Source organism: Salvelinus fontinalis, unplaced genomic scaffold (genome assembly GCF_029448725.1).
Source record: "Salvelinus fontinalis isolate EN_2023a unplaced genomic scaffold, ASM2944872v1 scaffold_0335, whole genome shotgun sequence".
NCBI lineage: Eukaryota > Metazoa > Chordata > Actinopteri > Salmoniformes > Salmonidae > Salvelinus > Salvelinus fontinalis.
Genome location: NW_026600544.1, coordinates 140,001 through 162,105, shown reverse-complemented (window position 1 = coordinate 162,105; position 22,105 = coordinate 140,001). Strand labels below are relative to the sequence as shown.

The window sequence follows — 22,105 nt, the reverse complement described above, 5'->3', positions numbered from 1 at the left end:
CAGTGTTCGTTGTGGGTGGTTGTCTCCTGTGTCAGTGTTTGTCGCACCATACGGGACTGTTTCGGTTTGTTTGTTCTTCGTCATTTATGTGTAGGCTTTTTTCCCTGTTCGTGCGTTCTCGTGTGTTATGTGAGTCCGTCGTCCAGATCTGTCTACACCGTTTGTTATTTTGTTAGTTTATCCAAGTGTATTTCGTTTCGTGTTTTTTCCCGTCTTGTTTAATAAATTATGTCTTCAACATCCGCTGCATCTTGGTTCAATCCCTGCTCATCCTCTTCTGATGAAGAGGAGGAGGATCGCCGTTACACTAGCTCCCTCCATTTATCTCTCTGTTCTCTCCTCCTCCTAGCTCCCTCCATTTATCTATCTGTCCTCTCCTCCTCCTAGCTCCCTCCATTTATCTCCCTGTCCTCTCCTCCTCCTAGCTCCCTCCATTTATCTATCTGTCCTCTACACCTGTCTTCTATACCTCTGACACATTCCCTCTGTTCCTGATGTTCCTCAGTGATCCATTAGTGGACATTAGTCACTCCCTTCCTCCAGGTGACAGCACCCTCATGGGGAGATGAATCCCTCTCTCCTGTCCTCCCTCTGTCATCTCTCTCTTCTCGGTCTATCCTCGTCCTTCCTCTCTCAACTTCTTCACCTCACCTCTCCTCTTTTTCCCCTTTCCTCCTCTCTTCTCTACAGAGTGTATGAGACCAACCTCTCCTCTCCTCTCCTCTCCTCTCCTCTCCTCTCCTCTCCTCTCCTCTCCTCTCCTCTCCTCCCCTCTCCTCCCCTCTCCTCTCCTCTCCTCTCCTCTCCTCTCCTCTCCTCTCCTCTCCTCTCCTCTCCTCTCCTGTCCTCTCCTCACCTCTCCTCTCCTCTCCTCACCTCTCCTCTCGTTACCCTCTCCTCCTCTCTTCTCTACAGAGCGTACGATGAGACCAACCTCTCCTGTCCTCTCCTCTCCTCTCCTCTCCTGTCCTCTCCTCTCCTCCTCTCTTCTCTACAGAGCGTATGATAAGACCAACCTCTCCTGTCTTCTCCTCTCCTGTCCTCTCCTCTCCTGTCCTCTCCTCTCCTCACCTCTCCTCTCTTTCCCCTCTCCGCCTCTCTTCTCTACAGAGCGTATGAGACCAACCTTTCCTGCCCTCTCCTCTCCACTCCTGTCCTCTCCTCTCCTGTCCTCTCCTGTCCTCTCCTCTCCTCACCTCTCCTCTCTTTACCCTCTCCTCCTCTCTTCTCTACAGAGCATATGATAAGACCAACCTTTCCTGTCCTCTGTCTTATCCCTTTCTCCTCTCTCTAATAAACAATGAGAGCTTCACTTCTCGTCTCCTCACCTTTCCTCTCCTTTACGTACGAAAAAGTATACAAATGTATGCACTCACTACTGTAAATCTCTCTGTATAAGAGTGTCTGCTAAATGACTCACTACTGTAAGTCTCTACAAGAGTGTCTGCTAAATGACAAAAATGTCAAATGTAAAGAATGTCAAGTCCTCTCCTCTTTATCTCCTCAACACAATGGAAGACATATCCTCTCCTCCAGTTCTTCTCTCCTCTATCCCTATTTTCAATCCTTCTCTCCTCTCCTCTCCTCCCTCTCTTACAGTGACAGAAATGTCTTCCCTCTGTATGAGGACAACTCACCTAGTCTCCTAGCAACTTCCTCTCCTCTCTTCCTCTCTGTCTCTCCTGCTCTAGGTCATGAGGGAGCGAGAAAACAAGACGCTGGATGAATAAAGAACTCGTCCTCTTCACGCTATCTCTATCATCTGTCTATCATTTCATATATTCATTCAGCCATTCATTTATTTATTCAGTCATTCATTCATCATTAATTCATTAGTCATTCATTACAGGACAAGAGAAAAGATTCAGATATGTTGATGCACAGTTTATAGTTCAGAGAGGAGAAGAGGAAGAGGAGTTTTAGATCTCTGAAATTAAAATATCTCAATTACACACACTACACCTGCCACGCTAGCTGCCTCTCACACACACCCACATGCATGTACACACACACACACACACACACACACACACACACACACACACACACACACACACACACACACACACACACACACACACACACACACACACACACACACACACACACACACACACACACACACACACACACACACACACACACACACACACACACACACACACACACACACACACACACACACACACACACACACACACACACACACACACACAAAGGTAAAAGTCCTGTTCAGGCACATGTGTTCTGCTGTAAATTATAATCGGACTCCACAGAGGACATCTCAGAGGGGTCCTCTTCACGCTGCATGGCTCTGGGTACTCCACAGAGTCCCCACTGGGAGCCCCGAACACACATTCAGCACTGCTGAGTCCCACTTGTGAGCACTAAACTCAACACTACATAAACTCATGGGTTATGCTGAGTTTAGAGCAGGATCTATGGGGAACAATAACTGATTGGCCCAGTGGGTTAGCATGGTGCTGGCAACACCAGGGTTGTAGGTTCCATTCCCTCATGTGGCAACACCAGGGTTGTGGGTTCTATTCCCTCATGTGGCAACACCAGGGCTGTACGTTCCATTCCCTCACGTGGCAACACCAGGGCTGTACGTTCCATTCCCTCATGTGGGGTTGTAGGTTGTAGGTTCCATTCCCTCATGTGGCAACACCAGGGTTCTAGGTTCCATTCCCTCATGTGTCAACACTAAGGTTGTACATTCCATTCCCTCATGTGGCAACACCAGCGTTGTACGTTCCATTCCCTCATGTGGCAACACCAGGGTTGTGGGTTCTATTCCCTCATGTGTCAACACCAGGGTTGTAGGTTCCATTCCCTCATGTGTCAACACCAGGGTTGTAGGTTCCATTCCCTCATGTGTCAACACCAGGGTTGTAGGTTCCATTCCCTCATGTGTCAACACCAGGGTTGTAGGTTCCATTCCCTCATGTGTCAACACCAGGGTTGTAGGTTCCATTCCCTCATGTGTCAACACCAGGGTTGTGGGTTCTATTCCCTCATGTGGCAACACCAGGGTTGTAGGTTCCATTCCCTCATGTGGCAATACCAGGGTTGTAGGTTCCATTCCCTCATGTGGCAACACCAGGGTTGTGGGTTCTATTCCCTCATGTGGCAACACCAGGGTTGTAGGTTCCATTCCCTCATGTGTCAACACTAAGGTTGTACATTCCATTCCCTCATGTGGCACCACCAGGATTGTAGGTTCCATTCCCTCATGTGGCAACACCAGGGTTGTGGGTTCTATTCCCTCGTGTGGCAACACCAGGGTTGTAGGTTCCATTCCCTCACGTGTCAACAGACAGACACACACACACCTCAAGCATGCAGTTGATCCCTTGTGAAGCAAAGACACTCCATAGGGAAGGAGAAAACACATACATGTCATGAATGTAAATATAGAACTGATGTCTGTTGGATGTAAATATAGAACTGATGTCTGTTGGATGTAAATATAGAACTGATGTCTGTTGGATGTAAATATAGAACTGATGTCTGTTGGATGTAAATATAGAACTGATGTCTGTTGGATGTAAATATAGAACTGATGTCTGTTGGATGTAAATATAGAACTGATGTTGGATGTAAATATAGAACTGATGTCTGTTGGATGTAAATATAGAACTGATGTCTGTTGGATGTAAATATAGAACTGATGTTGGATGTAAATATAGAACTGATGTCTGTTGGATGTAAATATAGAACTGATGTCTGTTGGATGTAAATATAGAACTGATGTTGGATGTAAATATAGAACTGATGTCTGTTGGATGTAAATATAGAACTGATGTTGGATGTAAATATAGAACTGATGTCTGTTGGATGTAAATATAGAACTGATGTTGGATGTAAATATAGAACTGATGTCTGTTGGATGTAAATATAGAACTGATGTTGGATGTAAATATAGAACTGATGTCTGTTGGATGTAAATATAGAACTGATGTTGGATGTAAATATAGAACTGATGTTGGATGTAAATATAGAACTGATGTCTGTTGGATGTAAATATAGAACTGATGTCTGTTGGATGTAAATATAGAACTGATGTCTGTTGGATGTAAATATAGAACTGATGTCTGTTGGATGTAAATATAGAACTGATGTCTGTTGGATGTAAATATAGAACTGATGTCTGTTGGATGTAAATATAGAACTGATGTCTGTTGGATGTAAATATAGAACTGATGTCTGTTGGATGTAAATATAGAACTGATGTCTGTTGGATGTAAATATAGAACTGATGTTGGATGTAAATATAGAACTGATGTCTGTTGGATGTAAATATAGAACTGATGTTGGATGTAAATATAGAACTGATGTTGGATGTAAATATAGAACTGATGTTGGATGTAAATATAGAACTGATGTCTGTTGGATGTAAATATAGAACTGATGTCTGTTGGATGTAAATATAGAACTGATGTCTGTTGGATGTAAATATAGAACTGACGTCTGTTGGATGTAAATATAGAACTGATGTCTGTTGGATGTAAATATAGAACTGATGTCTGTTGGATGTAAATATAGAACTGATGTCTGTTGGATGTAAATATAGAACTGATATCTGTTGGATGTAAATATAGAACTGATGTCTGTTGGATGTAAATATAGAACTGATGTCTGTTGGATGTAAATATAGAACTGATGTCTGTTGGATGTAAATATAGAACTGATGTCTGTTGGATGTAAATATAGAACTGATGTCTGTTGGATGTAAATACAGAACTGATGTCTGTTGGATGTAAATATAGAACTGATGTTGGATGTAAATATAGAACTGATGTCTGTTGGATGTAAATATAGAACTGATGTCTGTTGGATGTAAATATAGAACTGATGTCTGTTGGATGTAAATACAGAACTGATGTCTGTTGGATGTAAATATAGAACTGATGTCTGTTGGATGTAAATATAGAACTGATGTCTGTTGGATGTAAATATAGAACTGATGTCTGTTGGATGTAAATATAGAACTGATGTCTGTTGGATGTAAATATAGAACTGATGTTGGATGTAAATATAGAACTGATGTTGGATGTAAATATAGAACTGATGTCTGTTGGATGTAAATATAGAACTGATGTTGGATGTAAATATAGAACTGATGTTGGATGTAAATATAGAACTGATGTTGGATGTAAATATAGAACTGATGTTGGATGTAAATATAGAACTGATGTCTGTTGGATGTAAATATAGAACTGATGTTGGATGTAAATATAGAACTGATGTCTGTTGGATGTAAATATAGAACTGATGTTGGATGTAAATATAGAACTGATGTCTGTTGGATGTAAATATAGAACTGATGTTGGATGTAAATATAGAACTGATGTTGGATGTAAATATAGAACTGATGTCTGTTGGATGTAAATATAGAACTGATGTTGGATGTAAATATAGAACTGATGTCTGTTGGATGTAAATATAGAACTGTTGTCTGTTTGATGTAAATATAGAACTGATGTCTGTTGGATGTAAATATAGAACTGATGTCTGTTGGATGTAAATATAGAACTGATGTCTGTTGGATGTAAATATAGAACTGATGTCTGTTGGATGTAAATATAGAACTGATGTCTGTTGGATGTAAATATAGAACTGATGTCTGTTGGATGTAAATATAGAACTGATGTCTGTTGGATGTAAATATAGAACTGATGTCTGTTGGATGTAAATATAGAACTGATGTTGGATGTAAATATAGAACTGATGTCTGTTGGATGTAAATATAGAACTGATGTCTGTTGGATGTAAATATAGAACTGATGTCTGTTGGATGTAAATATAGAACTGATGTCTGTTGGATGTAAATATAGAACTGATGTTGGATGTAAATATAGAACTGATGTCTGTTGGATGTAAATATAGAACTGATGTCTGTTGGATGTAAATATAGAACTGATGTTGGATGTAAATATAGAACTGATGTCTGTTGGATGTAAATATAGAACTGATGTCTGTTGGATGTAAATATAGAACTGATGTCTGTTGGATGTAAATATAGAACTGATGTCTGTTGGATGTAAATATAGAACTGATGTCTGTTGGATGTAAATATAGAACTGATGTTGGATGTAAATATAGAACTGATGTCTGTTGGATGTAAATATAGAACTGATGTTGGATGTAAATATAGAACTGATGTCTGTTGGATGTAAATATAGAACTGATGTCTGTTGGATGTAAATATAGAACTGATGTCTGTTGGATGTAAATATAGAACTGATGTTGGATGTAAATATAGAACTGATGTCTGTTGGATGTAAATATAGAACTGATGTTGGATGTAAATATAGAACTGATGTTGGATGTAAATATAGAACTGATGTCTGTTGGATGTAAATATAGAACTGATGTTGGATGTAAATATAGAACTGATGTCTGTTGGATGTAAATATAGAACTGATGTTGGATGTAAATATAGAACTGATGTTGGATGTAAATATAGAACTGATGTCTGTTGGATGTAAATATAGAACTGATGTTGGATGTAAATATAGAACTGATGTTGGATGTAAATATAGAACTGATGTCTGTTGGATGTAAATATAGAACTGATGTCTGTTGGATGTAAATATAGAACTGATGTTGGATGTAAATATAGAACTGATGTCTGTTGGATGTAAATATAGAACTGATGTCTGTTGGATGTAAATATAGAACTGATGTCTGTTGGATGTAAATATAGAACTGATGTCTGTTGGATGTAAATATAGAACTGATGTCTGATGGATGTAAATATAGAACTGATGTCTGTTGGATGTAAATATAGAACTGATGTCTGTTGGATGTAAATATAGAACTGATGTTGGATGTAAATATAGAACTGATGTCTGTTGGATGTAAATATAGAACTGATGTCTGTTGGATGTAAATATAGAACTGATGTCTGTTGGATGTAAATATAGAACTGATGTCTGTTGGATGTAAATATAGAACTGATGTCTGTTGGATGTAAATACAGAACTGATGTCTGTTGGATGTAAATATAGAACTGATGTCTGTTGGATGTAAATATAGAACTGATGTCTGTTGGATGTAAATATAGAACTGATGTCTGTTGGATGTAAATATAGAACTGATGTCTGTTGGATGTATATACAGAACTGATGTCTGTTGGATGTAAATATAGAACTGATGTCTGTTGGATGTAAATATAGAACTGATGTCTGTTGGATGTAAATATAGAACTGATGTCTGTTGGATGTAAATATAGAACTGATGTCTGTTGGATGTAAATATAGAACTGATGTTGGATGTAAATATAGAACTGATGTTGGATGTAAATATAGAACTGATGTCTGTTGGATGTAAATATAGAACTGATGTTGGATGTAAATATAGAACTGATGTTGGATGTAAATATAGAACTGATGTTGGATGTAAATATAGAACTGATGTTGGATGTAAATATAGAACTGATGTTGGATGTAAATATAGAACTGATGTCTGTTGGATGTAAATATAGAACTGATGTTGGATGTAAATATAGAACTGATGTCTGTTGGATGTAAATATAGAACTGATGTTGGATGTAAATATAGAACTGATGTCTGTTGGATGTAAATATAGAACTGATGTTGGATGTAAATATAGAACTGATGTTGGATGTAAATATAGAACTGATGTCTGTTGGATGTAAATATAGAACTGATGTTGGATGTAAATATAGAACTGATGTCTGTTGGATGTAAATATAGAACTGATGTCTGTTTGATGTAAATATAGAACTGATGTCTGTTGGATGTAAATATAGAACTGATGTCTGTTGGATGTAAATATAGAACTGATGTCTGTTGGATGTAAATATAGAACTGATGTCTGTTGGATGTAAATATAGAACTGATGTCTGTTGGATGTAAATATAGAACTGATGTCTGTTGGATGTAAATATAGAACTGATGTCTGTTGGATGTAAATATAGAACTGATGTCTGTTGGATGTAAATATAGAACTGATGTTGGATGTAAATATAGAACTGATGTCTGTTGGATGTAAATATAGAACTGATGTCTGTTGGATGTAAATATAGAACTGATGTCTGTTGGATGTAAATATAGAACTGATGTCTGTTGGATGTAAATATAGAACTGATGTTGGATGTAAATATAGAACTGATGTCTGTTGGATGTAAATATCGAACTGATGTCTGTTGGATGTAAATATAGAACTGATGTTGGATGTAAATATAGAACTGATGTCTGTTGGATGTAAATATAGAACTGATGTCTGTTGGATGTAAATATAGAACTGATGTCTGTTGGATGTAAATATAGAACTGATGTCTGTTTGATGTAAATATAGAACTGATGTTGGATGTAAATATAGAACTGATGTCTGTTGGATGTAAATATAGAACTGATGTTGGATGTAAATATAGAACTGATGTCTGTTGGATGTAAATATAGAACTGATGTCTGTTGGATGTAAATATAGAACTGATGTCTGTTGGATGTAAATATAGAACTGATGTTGGATGTAAATATAGAACTGATGTTGGATGTAAATATAGAACTGATGTCTGTTGGATGTAAATATAGAACTGATGTTGGATGTAAATATAGAACTGATGTCTGTTGGATGTAAATATAGAACTGATGTTGGATGTAAATATAGAACTGATGTTGGATGTAAATATAGAACTGATGTCTGTTGGATGTAAATATAGAACTGATGTTGGATGTAAATATAGAACTGATGTTGGATGTAAATATAGAACTGATGTCTGTTGGATGTAAATATAGAACTGATGTCTGTTGGATGTAAATATAGAACTGATGTTGGATGTAAATATAGAACTGATGTCTGTTGGATGTAAATATAGAACTGATGTCTGTTGGATGTAAATATAGAACTGATGTCTGTTGGATGTAAATATAGAACTGATGTCTGTTGGATGTAAATATAGAACTGATGTCTGATGGATGTAAATATAGAACTGATGTCTGTTGGATGTAAATATAGAACTGATGTCTGTTGGATGTAAATATAGAACTGATGTTGGATGTAAATATAGAACTGATGTCTGTTGGATGTAAATATAGAACTGATGTCTGTTGGATGTAAATATAGAACTGATGTCTGTTGGATGTAAATATAGAACTGATGTCTGTTGGATGTAAATACAGAACTGATGTCTGTTGGATGTAAATATAGAACTGATGTCTGTTTGATGTAAATATAGAACTGATGTCTGTTGGATGTAAATATAGAACTGATGTCTGTTGGATGTAAATATAGAACTGATGTCTGTTGGATGTAAATATAGAACTGATGTCTGTTGGATGTAAATATAGAACTGATACATGTTGAATGGGAAAGGGTGTTTTTCCTGCTGATGTAGTAATTTTTTGCATCTTCCCTGTCTGTGGACTCTAGTCTCCAGGGTAATGGGGCAATAGAGGCCTCGACAACACATCTGCCTCCCCTCGACTCCCCAGAACCTCACACACATGCAGTGGTGTAAAGTACTTCAGTAAAGATACTTTAAAGTACTACTTAAGTAGTTTTTGCGTATCTGTACTATACTTTACTATTATATGTTTGGCAACTTTTACTTTTACTTCACTACATTCTGAAATAAAATAATGTACTTTTTACTCCATACGTTTTCCCAGACACCCAAAAGTACTCGTTACATTTTGACAGGAAAATGGTCCAATTCAGACACTTATCAAGAGAACATCCCTGGTCATCCCTACTGCTTCTGATCTGGTGGACTCACTAAACAGAGAACAATCCTGGTAATCCCTACTGCCTCTGATCTAGTGGACTCACTAAACAGAGAACATCCCTGGTCATCCCTACTGCCTCTGATCTGGTGGACTCACTAAACAGAGAACAATCCTGGTCATCCCTACTGCCTCTGATCTGGTGGACTCACTAAACAGAGAACAACCCTGGTCATCCCTACTGCCTCTGATCTGGTGGACTCACTAAACAGAGAACAACCCTGGTCATCCCTACTGCTTCTGATCTGGTGGACTCACTAAACAGAGAACAATCCTGGTCATCCCTACTGCCTCTGATCTAGTGGACTCACTAAACAGAGAACATCCCTGGTCATCCCTACTGCCTCTGATCTGGTGGACTCACTAAACAGAGAACATCCCTGGTCATCCCTACTGCCTCTGATCTGGTGGACTCACTAAACAGAGAACATCCCTGGTCATCCCTACTGCCTCTGATCTGGTGGACTCACTAAACAGAGAACAACCCTGGTCATCCCTACTGCCTCTGATCTGGTGGACTCACTAAACAGAGAACAACCCTGGTCATCCCTACTGCCTCTGATCTAGTGGACTCACTAAACAGAGAACAATCCTGGTCGTCCCTACTGCTTCTGATCTGGTGGACTCACTAAACAGAGAACAATCCTGGTCGTCCCTACTGCTTCTGATCTGGTGGACTCACTAAACAGAGAACAACCCTGGTCAACCCTACTGCCTCTGATCTGGTGAACTCACTAAACAGAGAACAACCCTGGTCATCCCTACTGCCTCTGATCTGGTGGACTCACTAAACAGAGAACAACCCTGGTCATCCCTACTGCCTCTGATCTAGTGGACTCACTAAACAGAGAACAACCCTGGTCATCCCTACTGCTTCTGATCTGGTGGACTCACTAAACAGAGAACAACCCTGGTCATCCCTATTGCTTCTGATCTGGTGGACTCACTAAACAGAGAACATCCCTGGTCATCCCTACTGCCTCTGATCTGGTGGACTCACTAAACAGAGAACAACCCTGGTCATCCCTACTGCTTCTGATCTGGTGGACTCACTAAACAGAGAACAACCCTGGTCATCCCTACTGCTTCTGATCTGGTGGACTCACTAAACAGAGAACAACCCTGGTCATCCCTACTGCTTCTGATCTGGTGGACTCACTAAACAGAGAACAACCCTGGTCATCCCTACTGCCTCTGATCTGGTGGACTCACTAAACAGAGAACAACCCTGGTCATCCCTACTGCCTCTGATCTGGTGGACTCACTAAACAGAGAACAACCCTGGTCATCCCTACTGCCTTTGATCTGGTGGACTCACTAAACAGAGAACAACCCTGGTCATCCCTACTGCCTCTGATCTGGTGGACTCACTAAACAGAGAACATCCCTGGTCATCCCTACTGCCTCTGATCTGGTGGACTCACTAAACAGAGAACAATCCTGGTCATCCCTACTGCCTCTGATCTGGTGGACTCACTAAACAGAGAACAACCCTGGTCATCCCTACTGCCTCTGATCTGGTGGACTCACTAAACAGAGAACAACCCTGGACATCCCTACTGCTTCTGATCTGGTGGACTCACTAAACAGAGAACAATCCTGGTCATCCCTACTGCCTCTGATCTAGTGGACTCACTAAACAGAGAACATCCCTGGTCATCCCTACTGCCTCTGATCTGGTGGACTCACTAAACAGAGAACAACCCTGGTCATCCCTACTGCCTCTGATCTGGTGGACTCACTAAACAGAGAACATCCCTGGTCATCCCTACTGCCTCTGATCTGGTGGACTCACTAAACAGAGAACAACCCTGGTCATCCCTACTGCCTCTGATCTGGTGGACTCACTAAACAGAGAACAACCCTGGTCATCCCTACTGCCTCTGATCTAGTGGACTCACTAAACAGAGAACAATCCTGGTCGTCCCTACTGCTTCTGATCTGGTGGACTCACTAAACAGAGAACAATCCTGGTCGTCCCTACTGCTTCTGATCTGGTGGACTCACTAAACAGAGAACAACCCTGGTCAACCCTACTGCCTCTGATCTGGTGAACTCACTAAACAGAGAACAACCCTGGTCATCCCTACTGCCTCTGATCTGGTGGACTCACTAAACAGAGAACAACCCTGGTCATCCCTACTGCCTCTGATCTGGTGGACTCACTAAACAGAGAACAACCCTGGTCATCCCTACTGCCTCTGATCTGGTGGACTCACTAAACAGAGAACAACCCTGGTCATCCCTACTGCTTCTGATCTGGTGGACTCACTAAACAGAGAACAACCCTGGTCATCCCTACTGCTTCTGATCTGGTGGACTCACTAAAAAGAGAACAACCTTGGTCATCCCTACTGCCTCTGATCTGGTGGACTCACTAAACAGAGAACAACCCTGGTCATCCCTACTGCTTCTGATCTGGTGGACTCACTAAACAGAGAACAACCCTGGTCATCCCTACTGCTTCTGATCTGGTGGACTCACTAAACAGAGAACAACCCTGGTCATCCCTACTGCCTCTGATCTGGTGGACTCACTAAACAGAGAACAACCCTGGTCATCCCTACTGCCTCTGATCTGGTGGACTCACTAAACAGAGAACAACCCTGGTCATCCCTACTGCCTTTGATCTGGTGGACTCACTAAACAGAGAACAACCCTGGTCATCCCTACTGCCTCTGATCTGGTGGACTCACTAAACAGAGAACAACCCTGGTCATCCCTACTGCCTCTGATCTGGTGGACTCACTAAACAGAGAACAACCCTGGTCATCCCTACTGCCTCTGATCTGGTGGACTCACTAAACAGAGAACATCCCTGGTCATCCCTACTGCCTCTGATCTGGTGGACTCACTTAACAGAGAACATCACTGGTCATCCCTACTGCCTCTGATCTGGTGGACTCACTAAACAGAGTACATCACTGAACATCCCTACTGCCTCTGATCTGGTGGACTCACTAAACAGAGAACAACCCTGGTTATCCCTACTGCCTCTGATCTGGTGGACTCACTAAACAGAGAACAACCCTGGTCGTCCCTACTGCCTCTGATCCGGTGGACTCACTAAACAGAGAACAACCCTGGTCATCCCTACTGCCTCTGATCTGGTGGACTCACTAAACAGAGAACAATCCTGGTCGTCCCTACTGCTTCTGATCTGGTGGACTCACTAAACAGAGAACAACCCTGGTCATCCCTACTGCCTCTGATCTGGTGGACTCACTAAACAGAGAACAACCCTGGTCATCCCTACTGCCTCTGATCTGGTGGACTCACTAAACAGAGAACATCCCTGGTCATCCCTACTGCCTCTGATCTGGTGGACTCACTAAACAGAGAACATCCCTGGTCATCCCTACTGCCTCTGATCTAGTGGACTCACTAAACAGAGAACATCCCTGGTCATCCCTACTGCCTCTGATCTAGTGGACTCACTAAACAGAGAACAACCCTGGTCATCCCTACTGCCTCTGATCTGGTGGACTCACTAAACAGAGAACAACCCTGGTCATCCCTACTGCTTCTGATCTGGTGGACTCACTAAACAGAGAACAACCCTGGTCATCCCTACTGCCTCTGATCTGGTGGACTCACTAAACAGAGAACATCCCTGGTCATCCCTACTGCCTCTGATCTGGTGGACTCACTTAACAGAGAACATCACTGGTCATCCCTACTGCCTCTGATCTGGTGGACTCACTAAACAGAGAACAACCCTGGTCATCCCTACTGCCTCTGATCTGGTGGACTCACTAAACAGAGAACAACCCTGGTCATCCCTACTGCTTCTGATCTGGTGGACTCACTAAACAGAGAACAACCCTGGTCATCCCTACTGCCTCTGATCTGGTGGACTCACTAAACAGAGAACAACCCTGGTCATCCCTACTGCTTCTCATCTGGTGGACTCACTAAACAGAGAACATCCCTGGTCATCCCTACTGCCTCTGATCTGGTGGACTCACTAAACAGAGAACAACCCTGGTCATCCCTACTGCCTCTGATCTGGTGGACTCACTAAACAGAGAACATCCCTGGTCATCCCTACTGCCTCTGATCTGGTGGACTCACTAAACAGAGAACAATCCTGGTCGTCCCTACTGCCTCTGATCTGGTGGACTCACTAAACAGAGAACATCCCTGGTCATCCCTACTGCCTCTGATCTGGTGGACTCACTAAACAGAGAACAACCCTGGTCATCCCTACTGCCTCTGATCTGGTGGACTCACTAAACAGAGAACATCCCTGGTCATCCCTACTGCCTCTGATCTGGTGGACTCACTAAACAGAGAACAACCCTGGTCATCCCTACTGCTTCTGATCTGGTGGACTCACTAAACAGAGAACATCCCTGGTCATCCCTACTGCCTCTGATCTGGTGGACTCACTAAACAGAGAACATCCCTGGTCATCCCTACTGCCTCTGATCTGGTGGACTCACTAAACAGAGAACAACCCTGGTCATCCCTACTGCCTCTGATCTGGTGGACTCACTAAACAGAGAACATCCCTGGTCATCCCTACTGCCTCTGATCTGGTGGACTCACTAAACAGAGAACAACCCTGGTCATCCCTAATGCTTCTGATCTGGTGGACTCACTAAACAGAGAACATCCCTGGTCATCCCTACTGCCTCTGATCTGGTGGACTCACTAAACAGAGAACATCCCTGGTCATCCCTACTGCCTCTGATCTGGTGGACTCACTAAACAGAGAACAACCCTGGTCATCCCTACTGCTTCTGATCTGGTGGACTCACTAAACAGAGAACATCCCTGGTCATCCCTACTGCCTCTGATCTGGTGGACTCACTAAACAGAGAACATCCCTGGTCATCCCTACTGCCTCTGATCTGGTGGACTCACTAAACAGAGAACATCCCTGGTCATCCCTACTGCCTCTGATCTGGTGGACTCACTAAACAGAGAACATCCCTGGTCATCCCTACTGCCTCTGATCTGGTGGACTCACTAAACAGAGAACATCCCTGGTCATCCCTACTAACTCTGATCTGGTGGACTCACTAAACAGAGAACAATCCTGGTCGTCCCTACTGCTTCTGATCTGGTGGACTCACTAAACAGAGAACAACCCTGGTCATCCCTACTAACTCTGATCTGGTGGACTCACTAAACAGAGAACATCCCTGGTCATCCCTACTGCCTCTGATCTGGTGGACTCACTAAACAGAGAACAACCCTGGTCATCCCTACTGCCTCTGATCTGGTGGACTCACTAAACAGAGAACATCCCTGGTCATCCCTACTGCCTCTGATCTGGTGGACTCACTAAACAGAGAACATCCCTGGTCATCCCTACTGCCTCTGATCTGGAGGACTCACTAAACAGAGAACATCCCTGGTCATCCCTACTGCCTCTGATCTGGTGGACTCACTAAACAGAGAACAACCCTGGTCATCCCTACTGCCTCTGATCTGGTGGACTCACTAAACAGAGAACATCCCTGGTCATCCCTACTGCCTCTGATCTGGTGGACTCACTAAACAGAGAACAACCCTGGTCATCCCTACTGCTTCTGATCTGGTGGACTCACTAAACAGAGAACATCCCTGGTCATCCCTACTGCCTCTGATCTGGTGGACTCACTAAACAGAGAACATCCCTGGTCATCCCTACTGCCTCTGATCTGGTGGACTCACTAAACAGAGAACAACCCTGGTCATCCCTACTGCCTCTGATCTGGTGGACTCACTAAACAGAGAACATCCCTGGTCATCCCTACTGCCTCTGATCTGGTGGACTCACTAAACAGAGAACAACCCTGGTCATCCCTAATGCTTCTGATCTGGTGGACTCACTAAACAGAGAACATCCCTGGTCATCCCTACTGCCTCTGATCTGGTGGACTCACTAAACAGAGAACATCCCTGGTCATCCCTACTGCCTCTGATCTGGTGGACTCACTAAACAGAGAACAACCCTGGTCATCCCTACTGCTTCTGATCTGGTGGACTCACTAAACAGAGAACATCCCTGGTCATCCCTACTGCCTCTGATCTGGTGGACTCACTAAACAGAGAACATCCCTGGTCATCCCTACTGCCTCTGATCTGGTGGACTCACTAAACAGAGAACATCCCTGGTCATCCCTACTGCCTCTGATCTGGTGGACTCACTAAACAGAGAACATCCCTGGTCATCCCTACTGCCTCTGATCTGGTGGACTCACTAAACAGAGAACATCCCTGGTCATCCCTACTAACTCTGATCTGGTGGACTCACTAAACAGAGAACAATCCTGGTCGTCCCTACTGCTTCTGATCTGGTGGACTCACTAAACAGAGAACAACCCTGGTCATCCCTACTAACTCTGATCTGGTGGACTCACTAAACAGAGAACATCCCTGGTCATCCCTACTGCCTCTGATCTGGTGGACTCACTAAACAGAGAACAACCCTGGTCATCCCTACTGCCTCTGATCTGGTGGACTCACTAAACAGAGAACATCCCTGGTCATCCCTACTGCCTCTGATCTGGTGGACTCACTAAACAGAGAACATCCCTGGTCATCCCTACTGCCTCTGATCTGGAGGACTCACTAAACAGAGAACATCCCTGGTCATCCCTACTAACTCTGATCTGGTGGACTCACTAAACAGAGAACATCCCTGGTCATCCCTACTGCCTCTGATCTGGTGGACTCACTAAACAGAGAACATCCCTGGTCATCCCTACTGCCTCTGATCTGGAGGACTCACTAAACAGAGAACATCCCTGGTCATCCCTACTGCCTCTGATCTGGTGGACTCACTAAACAGAGAACATCCCTGGTCATCCCTACTAACTCTGATCTGGTGGACTCACTAAACACAAATGCTTTTTCTGTAAATTATGTCTAAGTGTTAGCGTCTGCAACCTGGCTATCTGTCAATAAAAATAAAATAAAATTGTACCGTCTGGTTTGCTTAAATTAAGGAAGTTGAAATGATTCATACTTTTACTTTTGATACTTAAGTACGTTTCAGCAACTCCATTTACCTTTGATACTTAAGTATATTTAAAAACAAAAAATGTTAGACTTTTACTCAAGTAGTAATTTACTGGGTGACTTTCCCTTTCGTCATTATTCTACTTACTCAAGTATGACTATTGAGCACTCCTTCCACCGCTGCACACACACACACACACACACACACACACACACACACACACACACACACACACACACACACACACACACACACACACACACACACACACACACACACACACACACACACACACACACACACACACACACACACACACACACACACACACACACACATGCACGCAAAAAAAAGCTTTTAGGAAGCGAGAGAGAATGAGACACAGCTACGAAAATACACCCTCTCTCACTGCCCACATCTCTCATATTTAGGCTCACTCCGATTTTTATTTTCCCGCTCCATCCTGCTCTCTCTCTCTCTTTCACGCTCCCTCTCTCCATCTTTTACTAGAGTAACTCAGTGAGTGTACAGAGAGATCTATTCTTATCTTCTTTCCATTGCTCATCTCCTTTATACTCCTGCCATTGCTCTGCTAGAGAGATCTCTATCCTTTAAACTGTTCTCAAATCAGTGATAATGCTCCAGCGACCTGCTGAGTCTCTGTGTGTCTGAGTTCTTTATCTGTTCCCAGACCTGTGTATGTGTCCAAATCCCATGCTGTGACTGTGGGCTTTGAAAGAAACTAAGTGGTATGCTCACACAACAATTCCCACAGCACCACGCCAGCCAACGAGCCACATGGTGTGTAGTATCAAATCAGACTCCTTGTTACAAATCCAAACCAGGCTACATGCAACACAGCTGCTGGTATTGATGCTATCAAACCAGATTGATCAAGAATTGATCAACATTCTGGTTCTCACAGGTGAGCAGGGAAGCAAACACAAACATGATTATACGTGAGTGTGTGTGTGTGAGTGTGTGTACTCTACCTACCTATAAAGTAAGACAGTATTATAGCCAGCAGGGTGAGTGTGTGTACTCTACCTACCTATAAAGTAAGACAGTATTATAGCCAGCAAGCTGGCTGTAGTAATGGCCGACACGGCAGCACATTTCCAGCTGCAGTACTTAGACGGCTTATTGAGCTTGAAGGCAGAGCGGGAGAAGGTGTTTCTGGGTAATAGGCGAGGGGGTGGAGAGTAGACCGTCCCAGAGGTCAGAGGGTAACCGGGAGAGGAGCTACTGAAGAGGGGGGTCGTCCCCGACGACGTCTTAAACAGGAAGTGCCTGAAGAGAGAGAGGGGAGAGAGAAAGAAGGAAAGAGAGATGTTCATTTTAGTTGGACAGAAATTCTACACACAGAGGTTCAAAACACACACAGTGAAAACACAAAGAAACCCCAAAGAAGCCAACTAGAGAGAGAGAAGTTGAGAATGGAGAGGAACAGAGAGATGTGAGGCCAGAGACTGAGAGTCAATTGCTCTCAGATGTGAAAGAAATACACACACACGCACGCACACACACACACACACGCACGCACGCACGCACGCACGCACGCACGCACGCACGCACGCACGCACGCACGCACACACACACACACACACACACACACACACACACACACACACACACACGCACGCACGCACACACACACAAACGTCCCACTGGGCACACACTGGTTGAATCAACGTGGTTTCCACAACATTTCAATGAAATGACGTGGAACCAACGTGGAATAGACATTGAACTGACGTCTGTGTGGGTTGGGCCTTTACCCAATGTCACCTTTCAGGAAACTTTAATGATACCTTTCCACTGCGTTATTTTCTATATCCTTGGTCTGAGTAGAGATCCTATTCTGACGGTAACAACTCAAGGTCTCTCTAAACCTACCCCTGTCCTCTTTCCCCACCCTCGCTCTCTCTCTCATGTATCTCCCTCGCTCTCTCTTTCGCTCTCATCCATCTCCCTCGCTCTCTCTTTCTCTCTCATCCATCACCCTCACTCTCTCTTTCTCTCTCATCCATCTCCCTCGATCTCTCTTTCTCTCTCATCCATCTCCCTCGCTCTCTCTTTCTCTCTCATCCATCACCCTCGCTCTCTCTTTCTCTCTCATCCATCACCCTCGCTCTCTCTTTCTCTCTCATCCATCTCCCTCGCTCTCTCTTTCTCTCTCATCCATCTCCCTCGCTCTCTCTTTCTCTCTCATCCATCTCCCTCGCTCTCTCTTTCTCTCTCATCCATCACCCTCGCTCTCTCTTTCTCTCTCATCCATCTCCCTTGCTCTCTCTTTCTCTCTCATCCATCTCCCTCGCTCTCTCTTTCTCTCTCATCCATCTCCCTCGATCTCTCTTTCTCTCTCATCCATCTCCCTTGCTCTCTCTTTCTCTCTCATCCAGCTCCCCAATGAGGTCAGAGCTAAGGGAACGGATCAGAGAAGGATTTTACCCATCATCCCCCACTCATACTCTCCATTATCCTCTGCTAGAACCACACCTGCTGTTCACTTAGAATACCCTCCTCCTCTTCTCTGCTCTTCTGTACTATTTTCCTCATCTCCCTTTTCCTTTTCTACAGCAGCATCTGTTTTACTCGATCGCCCTCCTCTCCTTCTCTACCTTCCATCTCTCCTCTCCTTCTCTACCTTCCATCTCTCCTCTCCTTCTCTTCCTTCCATCTCTCCTCTCCTTCTCTACCTTCCATCTCTCCTCTCCTTCTCTACCTTCCACCTCTCCTCTCTTTCTCTACCTTCCACCTCTCCTCTCCTTCTCTACCTTCCATCTCTCCTCTCCTTCTCTACCTTCCATCTCTCCTCTCCTTCTCTACCCTCCTTCCATCTCTCCTCTCCTTCTCTACCTTCCATCTCTCCTCTCCTTCTCTACCTTCCTTCCATCTCTCCTCTCCTTCTCTACCTTCCATCTCTCCTCTCCTTCTCTACCTTCCTTCCATCTCTCCTCTCCTTCTCTACCTTCCATCTCTCCTCTCATTCTCTACCTTCCATCTCTCCTCTCCTTCTCTACCTTCCTTCCATCTCTCCTCTCCTTCTCTACCTTCCATCTCTCCTCTCCTTCTCTACCTTCCTTCCATCTCTCCTCTCCTTCTCTACCTTCCTTCCATCTCTCCTCTCCTTCTCTACCTTCCATCTCTCCTCTCCTTCTCTACCTTCCTTCCATCTCTCCTCTCCTTCTCTACCTTCCATCTCTCCTCTCCTTCTCTACCTTCCTTCTCTCCTCTCCTTCTCTACCTTCCTTCCATCTCTCCTCTCCTTCTCTCTACCTTCCTTCAATCTCTCCTTCTCTCTACCTTCCTTACATCTATCATCTCCTTCTCTTTACCTTCCTCCCATCTCTCATCTCCTTCTCTCTACCTTCCTTCCACCTTGTCCATCCCTCCCTTCTTTACCCTTCATACTTTTCATCTGCCCACTCCTGTCGACTCGTTCTCTCTTTTCTGGTTGATATCTCCTCTCCACCTCTCCTCCTCTCCCCCTCTCCTCTCCTCCTCCCATCCCTTTAGAGGTAGAGACAGAACTAAGACCAAACTGAGTAAAAAAAAAACAAAAAAAACTCAAGCACTCCCAAAACCTTCAACATGCGTCCTTTATCACGCACACATACACACACACACACACACACACACACACACACACACACACACACACACACACACACACACACACACACACACACACACACACACACACACACACACACACACACACACACACACACACACACACACACACACACACACACACACTTACTTTTGCTACAATCCCCCAGGTGGTCTGACAGAACAAAGCCTTTGTGTTTGTGCGACAGATGAGACAGTAAGGGGTCAACACACTGCTGCAAAGCTGACTGCAGTGTGTGTGTGTGTATGTGTGTATGTGTGTATGTGTGTATGTGTGTGTGTGTGTGTGTGTGTGTGTGTGTGTGTGTGTGAGTGTGTTTGGGGGGGGGGGGGGGCTGATCACCAACAATGACGAGACAGTCTATAGGGAGGAGGTCACATACTTGGCAGTGTGGTGCCAGGATAACAACCTATCCCTCAATGTGATCAAGAAAAAGGAGATGATTGTGGACTACAGAAAAAGGAGGACCGAGCACATCCCCATTCTCATCGACAGGGCTGCAGTGGAGCAGGTTGAGAGCTTCAAGTTCCTTGGTGTCCACATCACCAACAAACTAACATGGTCCAAACACACCAAGACAGTCGTGAAGAGGGCACGTCAAAACCTATTCCCCCTCATGGGGAATGAAAAGATTTGGCATGGGTCCTCAGATCCTCAAAAAGTTATACAGCTGCACCATCGAGATCATCCTGACGGGTTGCATCACTGCCTGGTATGACAACTGCTCGGCCTCCGACTGCAAGGCACTACAGAGGGTAGTGTGTACGGCTCAGTACATCACTGGGGCCAAGCTTCCTGCCATCCAGGCCCTCTATACCAGGCGGTATCAGAGGGAGGCCCAAAAAATTGCCAAGGATTCCAGCCACCTCAGACATAGACTGTTCTCTCTGCTACCGCACGGCAAGCGGTACCGGAGCGCCAGGTCTAGGTACAAAAGGTTTCTTAACAGCTTCTACACCTGTGACAGTTAATCAAATGGCTACCCAAACTATTTACATTGTCCCCACCCCAGCCCCATTTTACACTGCTGCTACTCTCTGTTTATTATCCATGCATAGTCACTTTACCTCTACCTACTCTACATATTACCTCAAGTACCCCTGTATATAGCCTCACTACTGTTATTTTATTGTTGCTCCTTAATTATTTGTTCTTTTTACATTTTTACTATTTATTTTAGATTGTTTTACTTCAGTTTATTTTAGTAAATACTTGAACACTTTTTTTTCTTAAAACTGCATGGTTGGTTAAGGGCTTGTAAGTAAGCATTTCACTGTCAGGTCTACACCTGTTGTATACGGCGCGTGTGACAAATACAATTTGATTTGATGTCCCTTATTTCCCACCTCCTCCACCTCTATCTGTCTCTGGTAGACAGAGTATCGTGTCTAAAATCACACAGGCTGGAAAGAAAGTTCATTTGAACAGCCGCTGATATACACACTGACAGGGCTGACTAAAGCAAACTAATTACTGAGGGGTTTGGAGAGTGTGTGTGTGTCTATATATATATATATATATATATATATATATATATATATATATATATATATATATATATGTATGTGTGTATGTAGATATATAGATAGATAGATCAATTGATCGATAGAGAGATAGAGATAGATAGATAGTGTACCTGACCACCGTGACTGACCACACATTAAGGAAACCCTTGACTATGTACAGACTCAATTTTAAAACTTTTATGAGTGTAATGTGTACTAATGTTTCCCTTGTTTATTTCCATTTGTTTATTGT

At 43.5% G+C, this 22,105-nt stretch overlaps 1 protein-coding gene across 1 annotated transcript in view; it reads right to left on the bottom strand.

The window, feature by feature from the left end:
• The window catches only part of LOC129845671 (teneurin-2-like), a gene marked incomplete at its 5' end in the record, with an annotated part of 82,907 nt that overhangs the window by 42,633 nt on the left and 18,169 nt on the right, over positions 1 to 22,105 (bottom strand). The window contains one exon of the mRNA XM_055913542.1: positions 17,762 to 18,000. Coding sequence (XP_055769517.1) covers positions 17,762 to 18,000 — 239 coding nt within the window. The remainder of the gene's footprint in view (positions 1 to 17,761; positions 18,001 to 22,105) is intronic.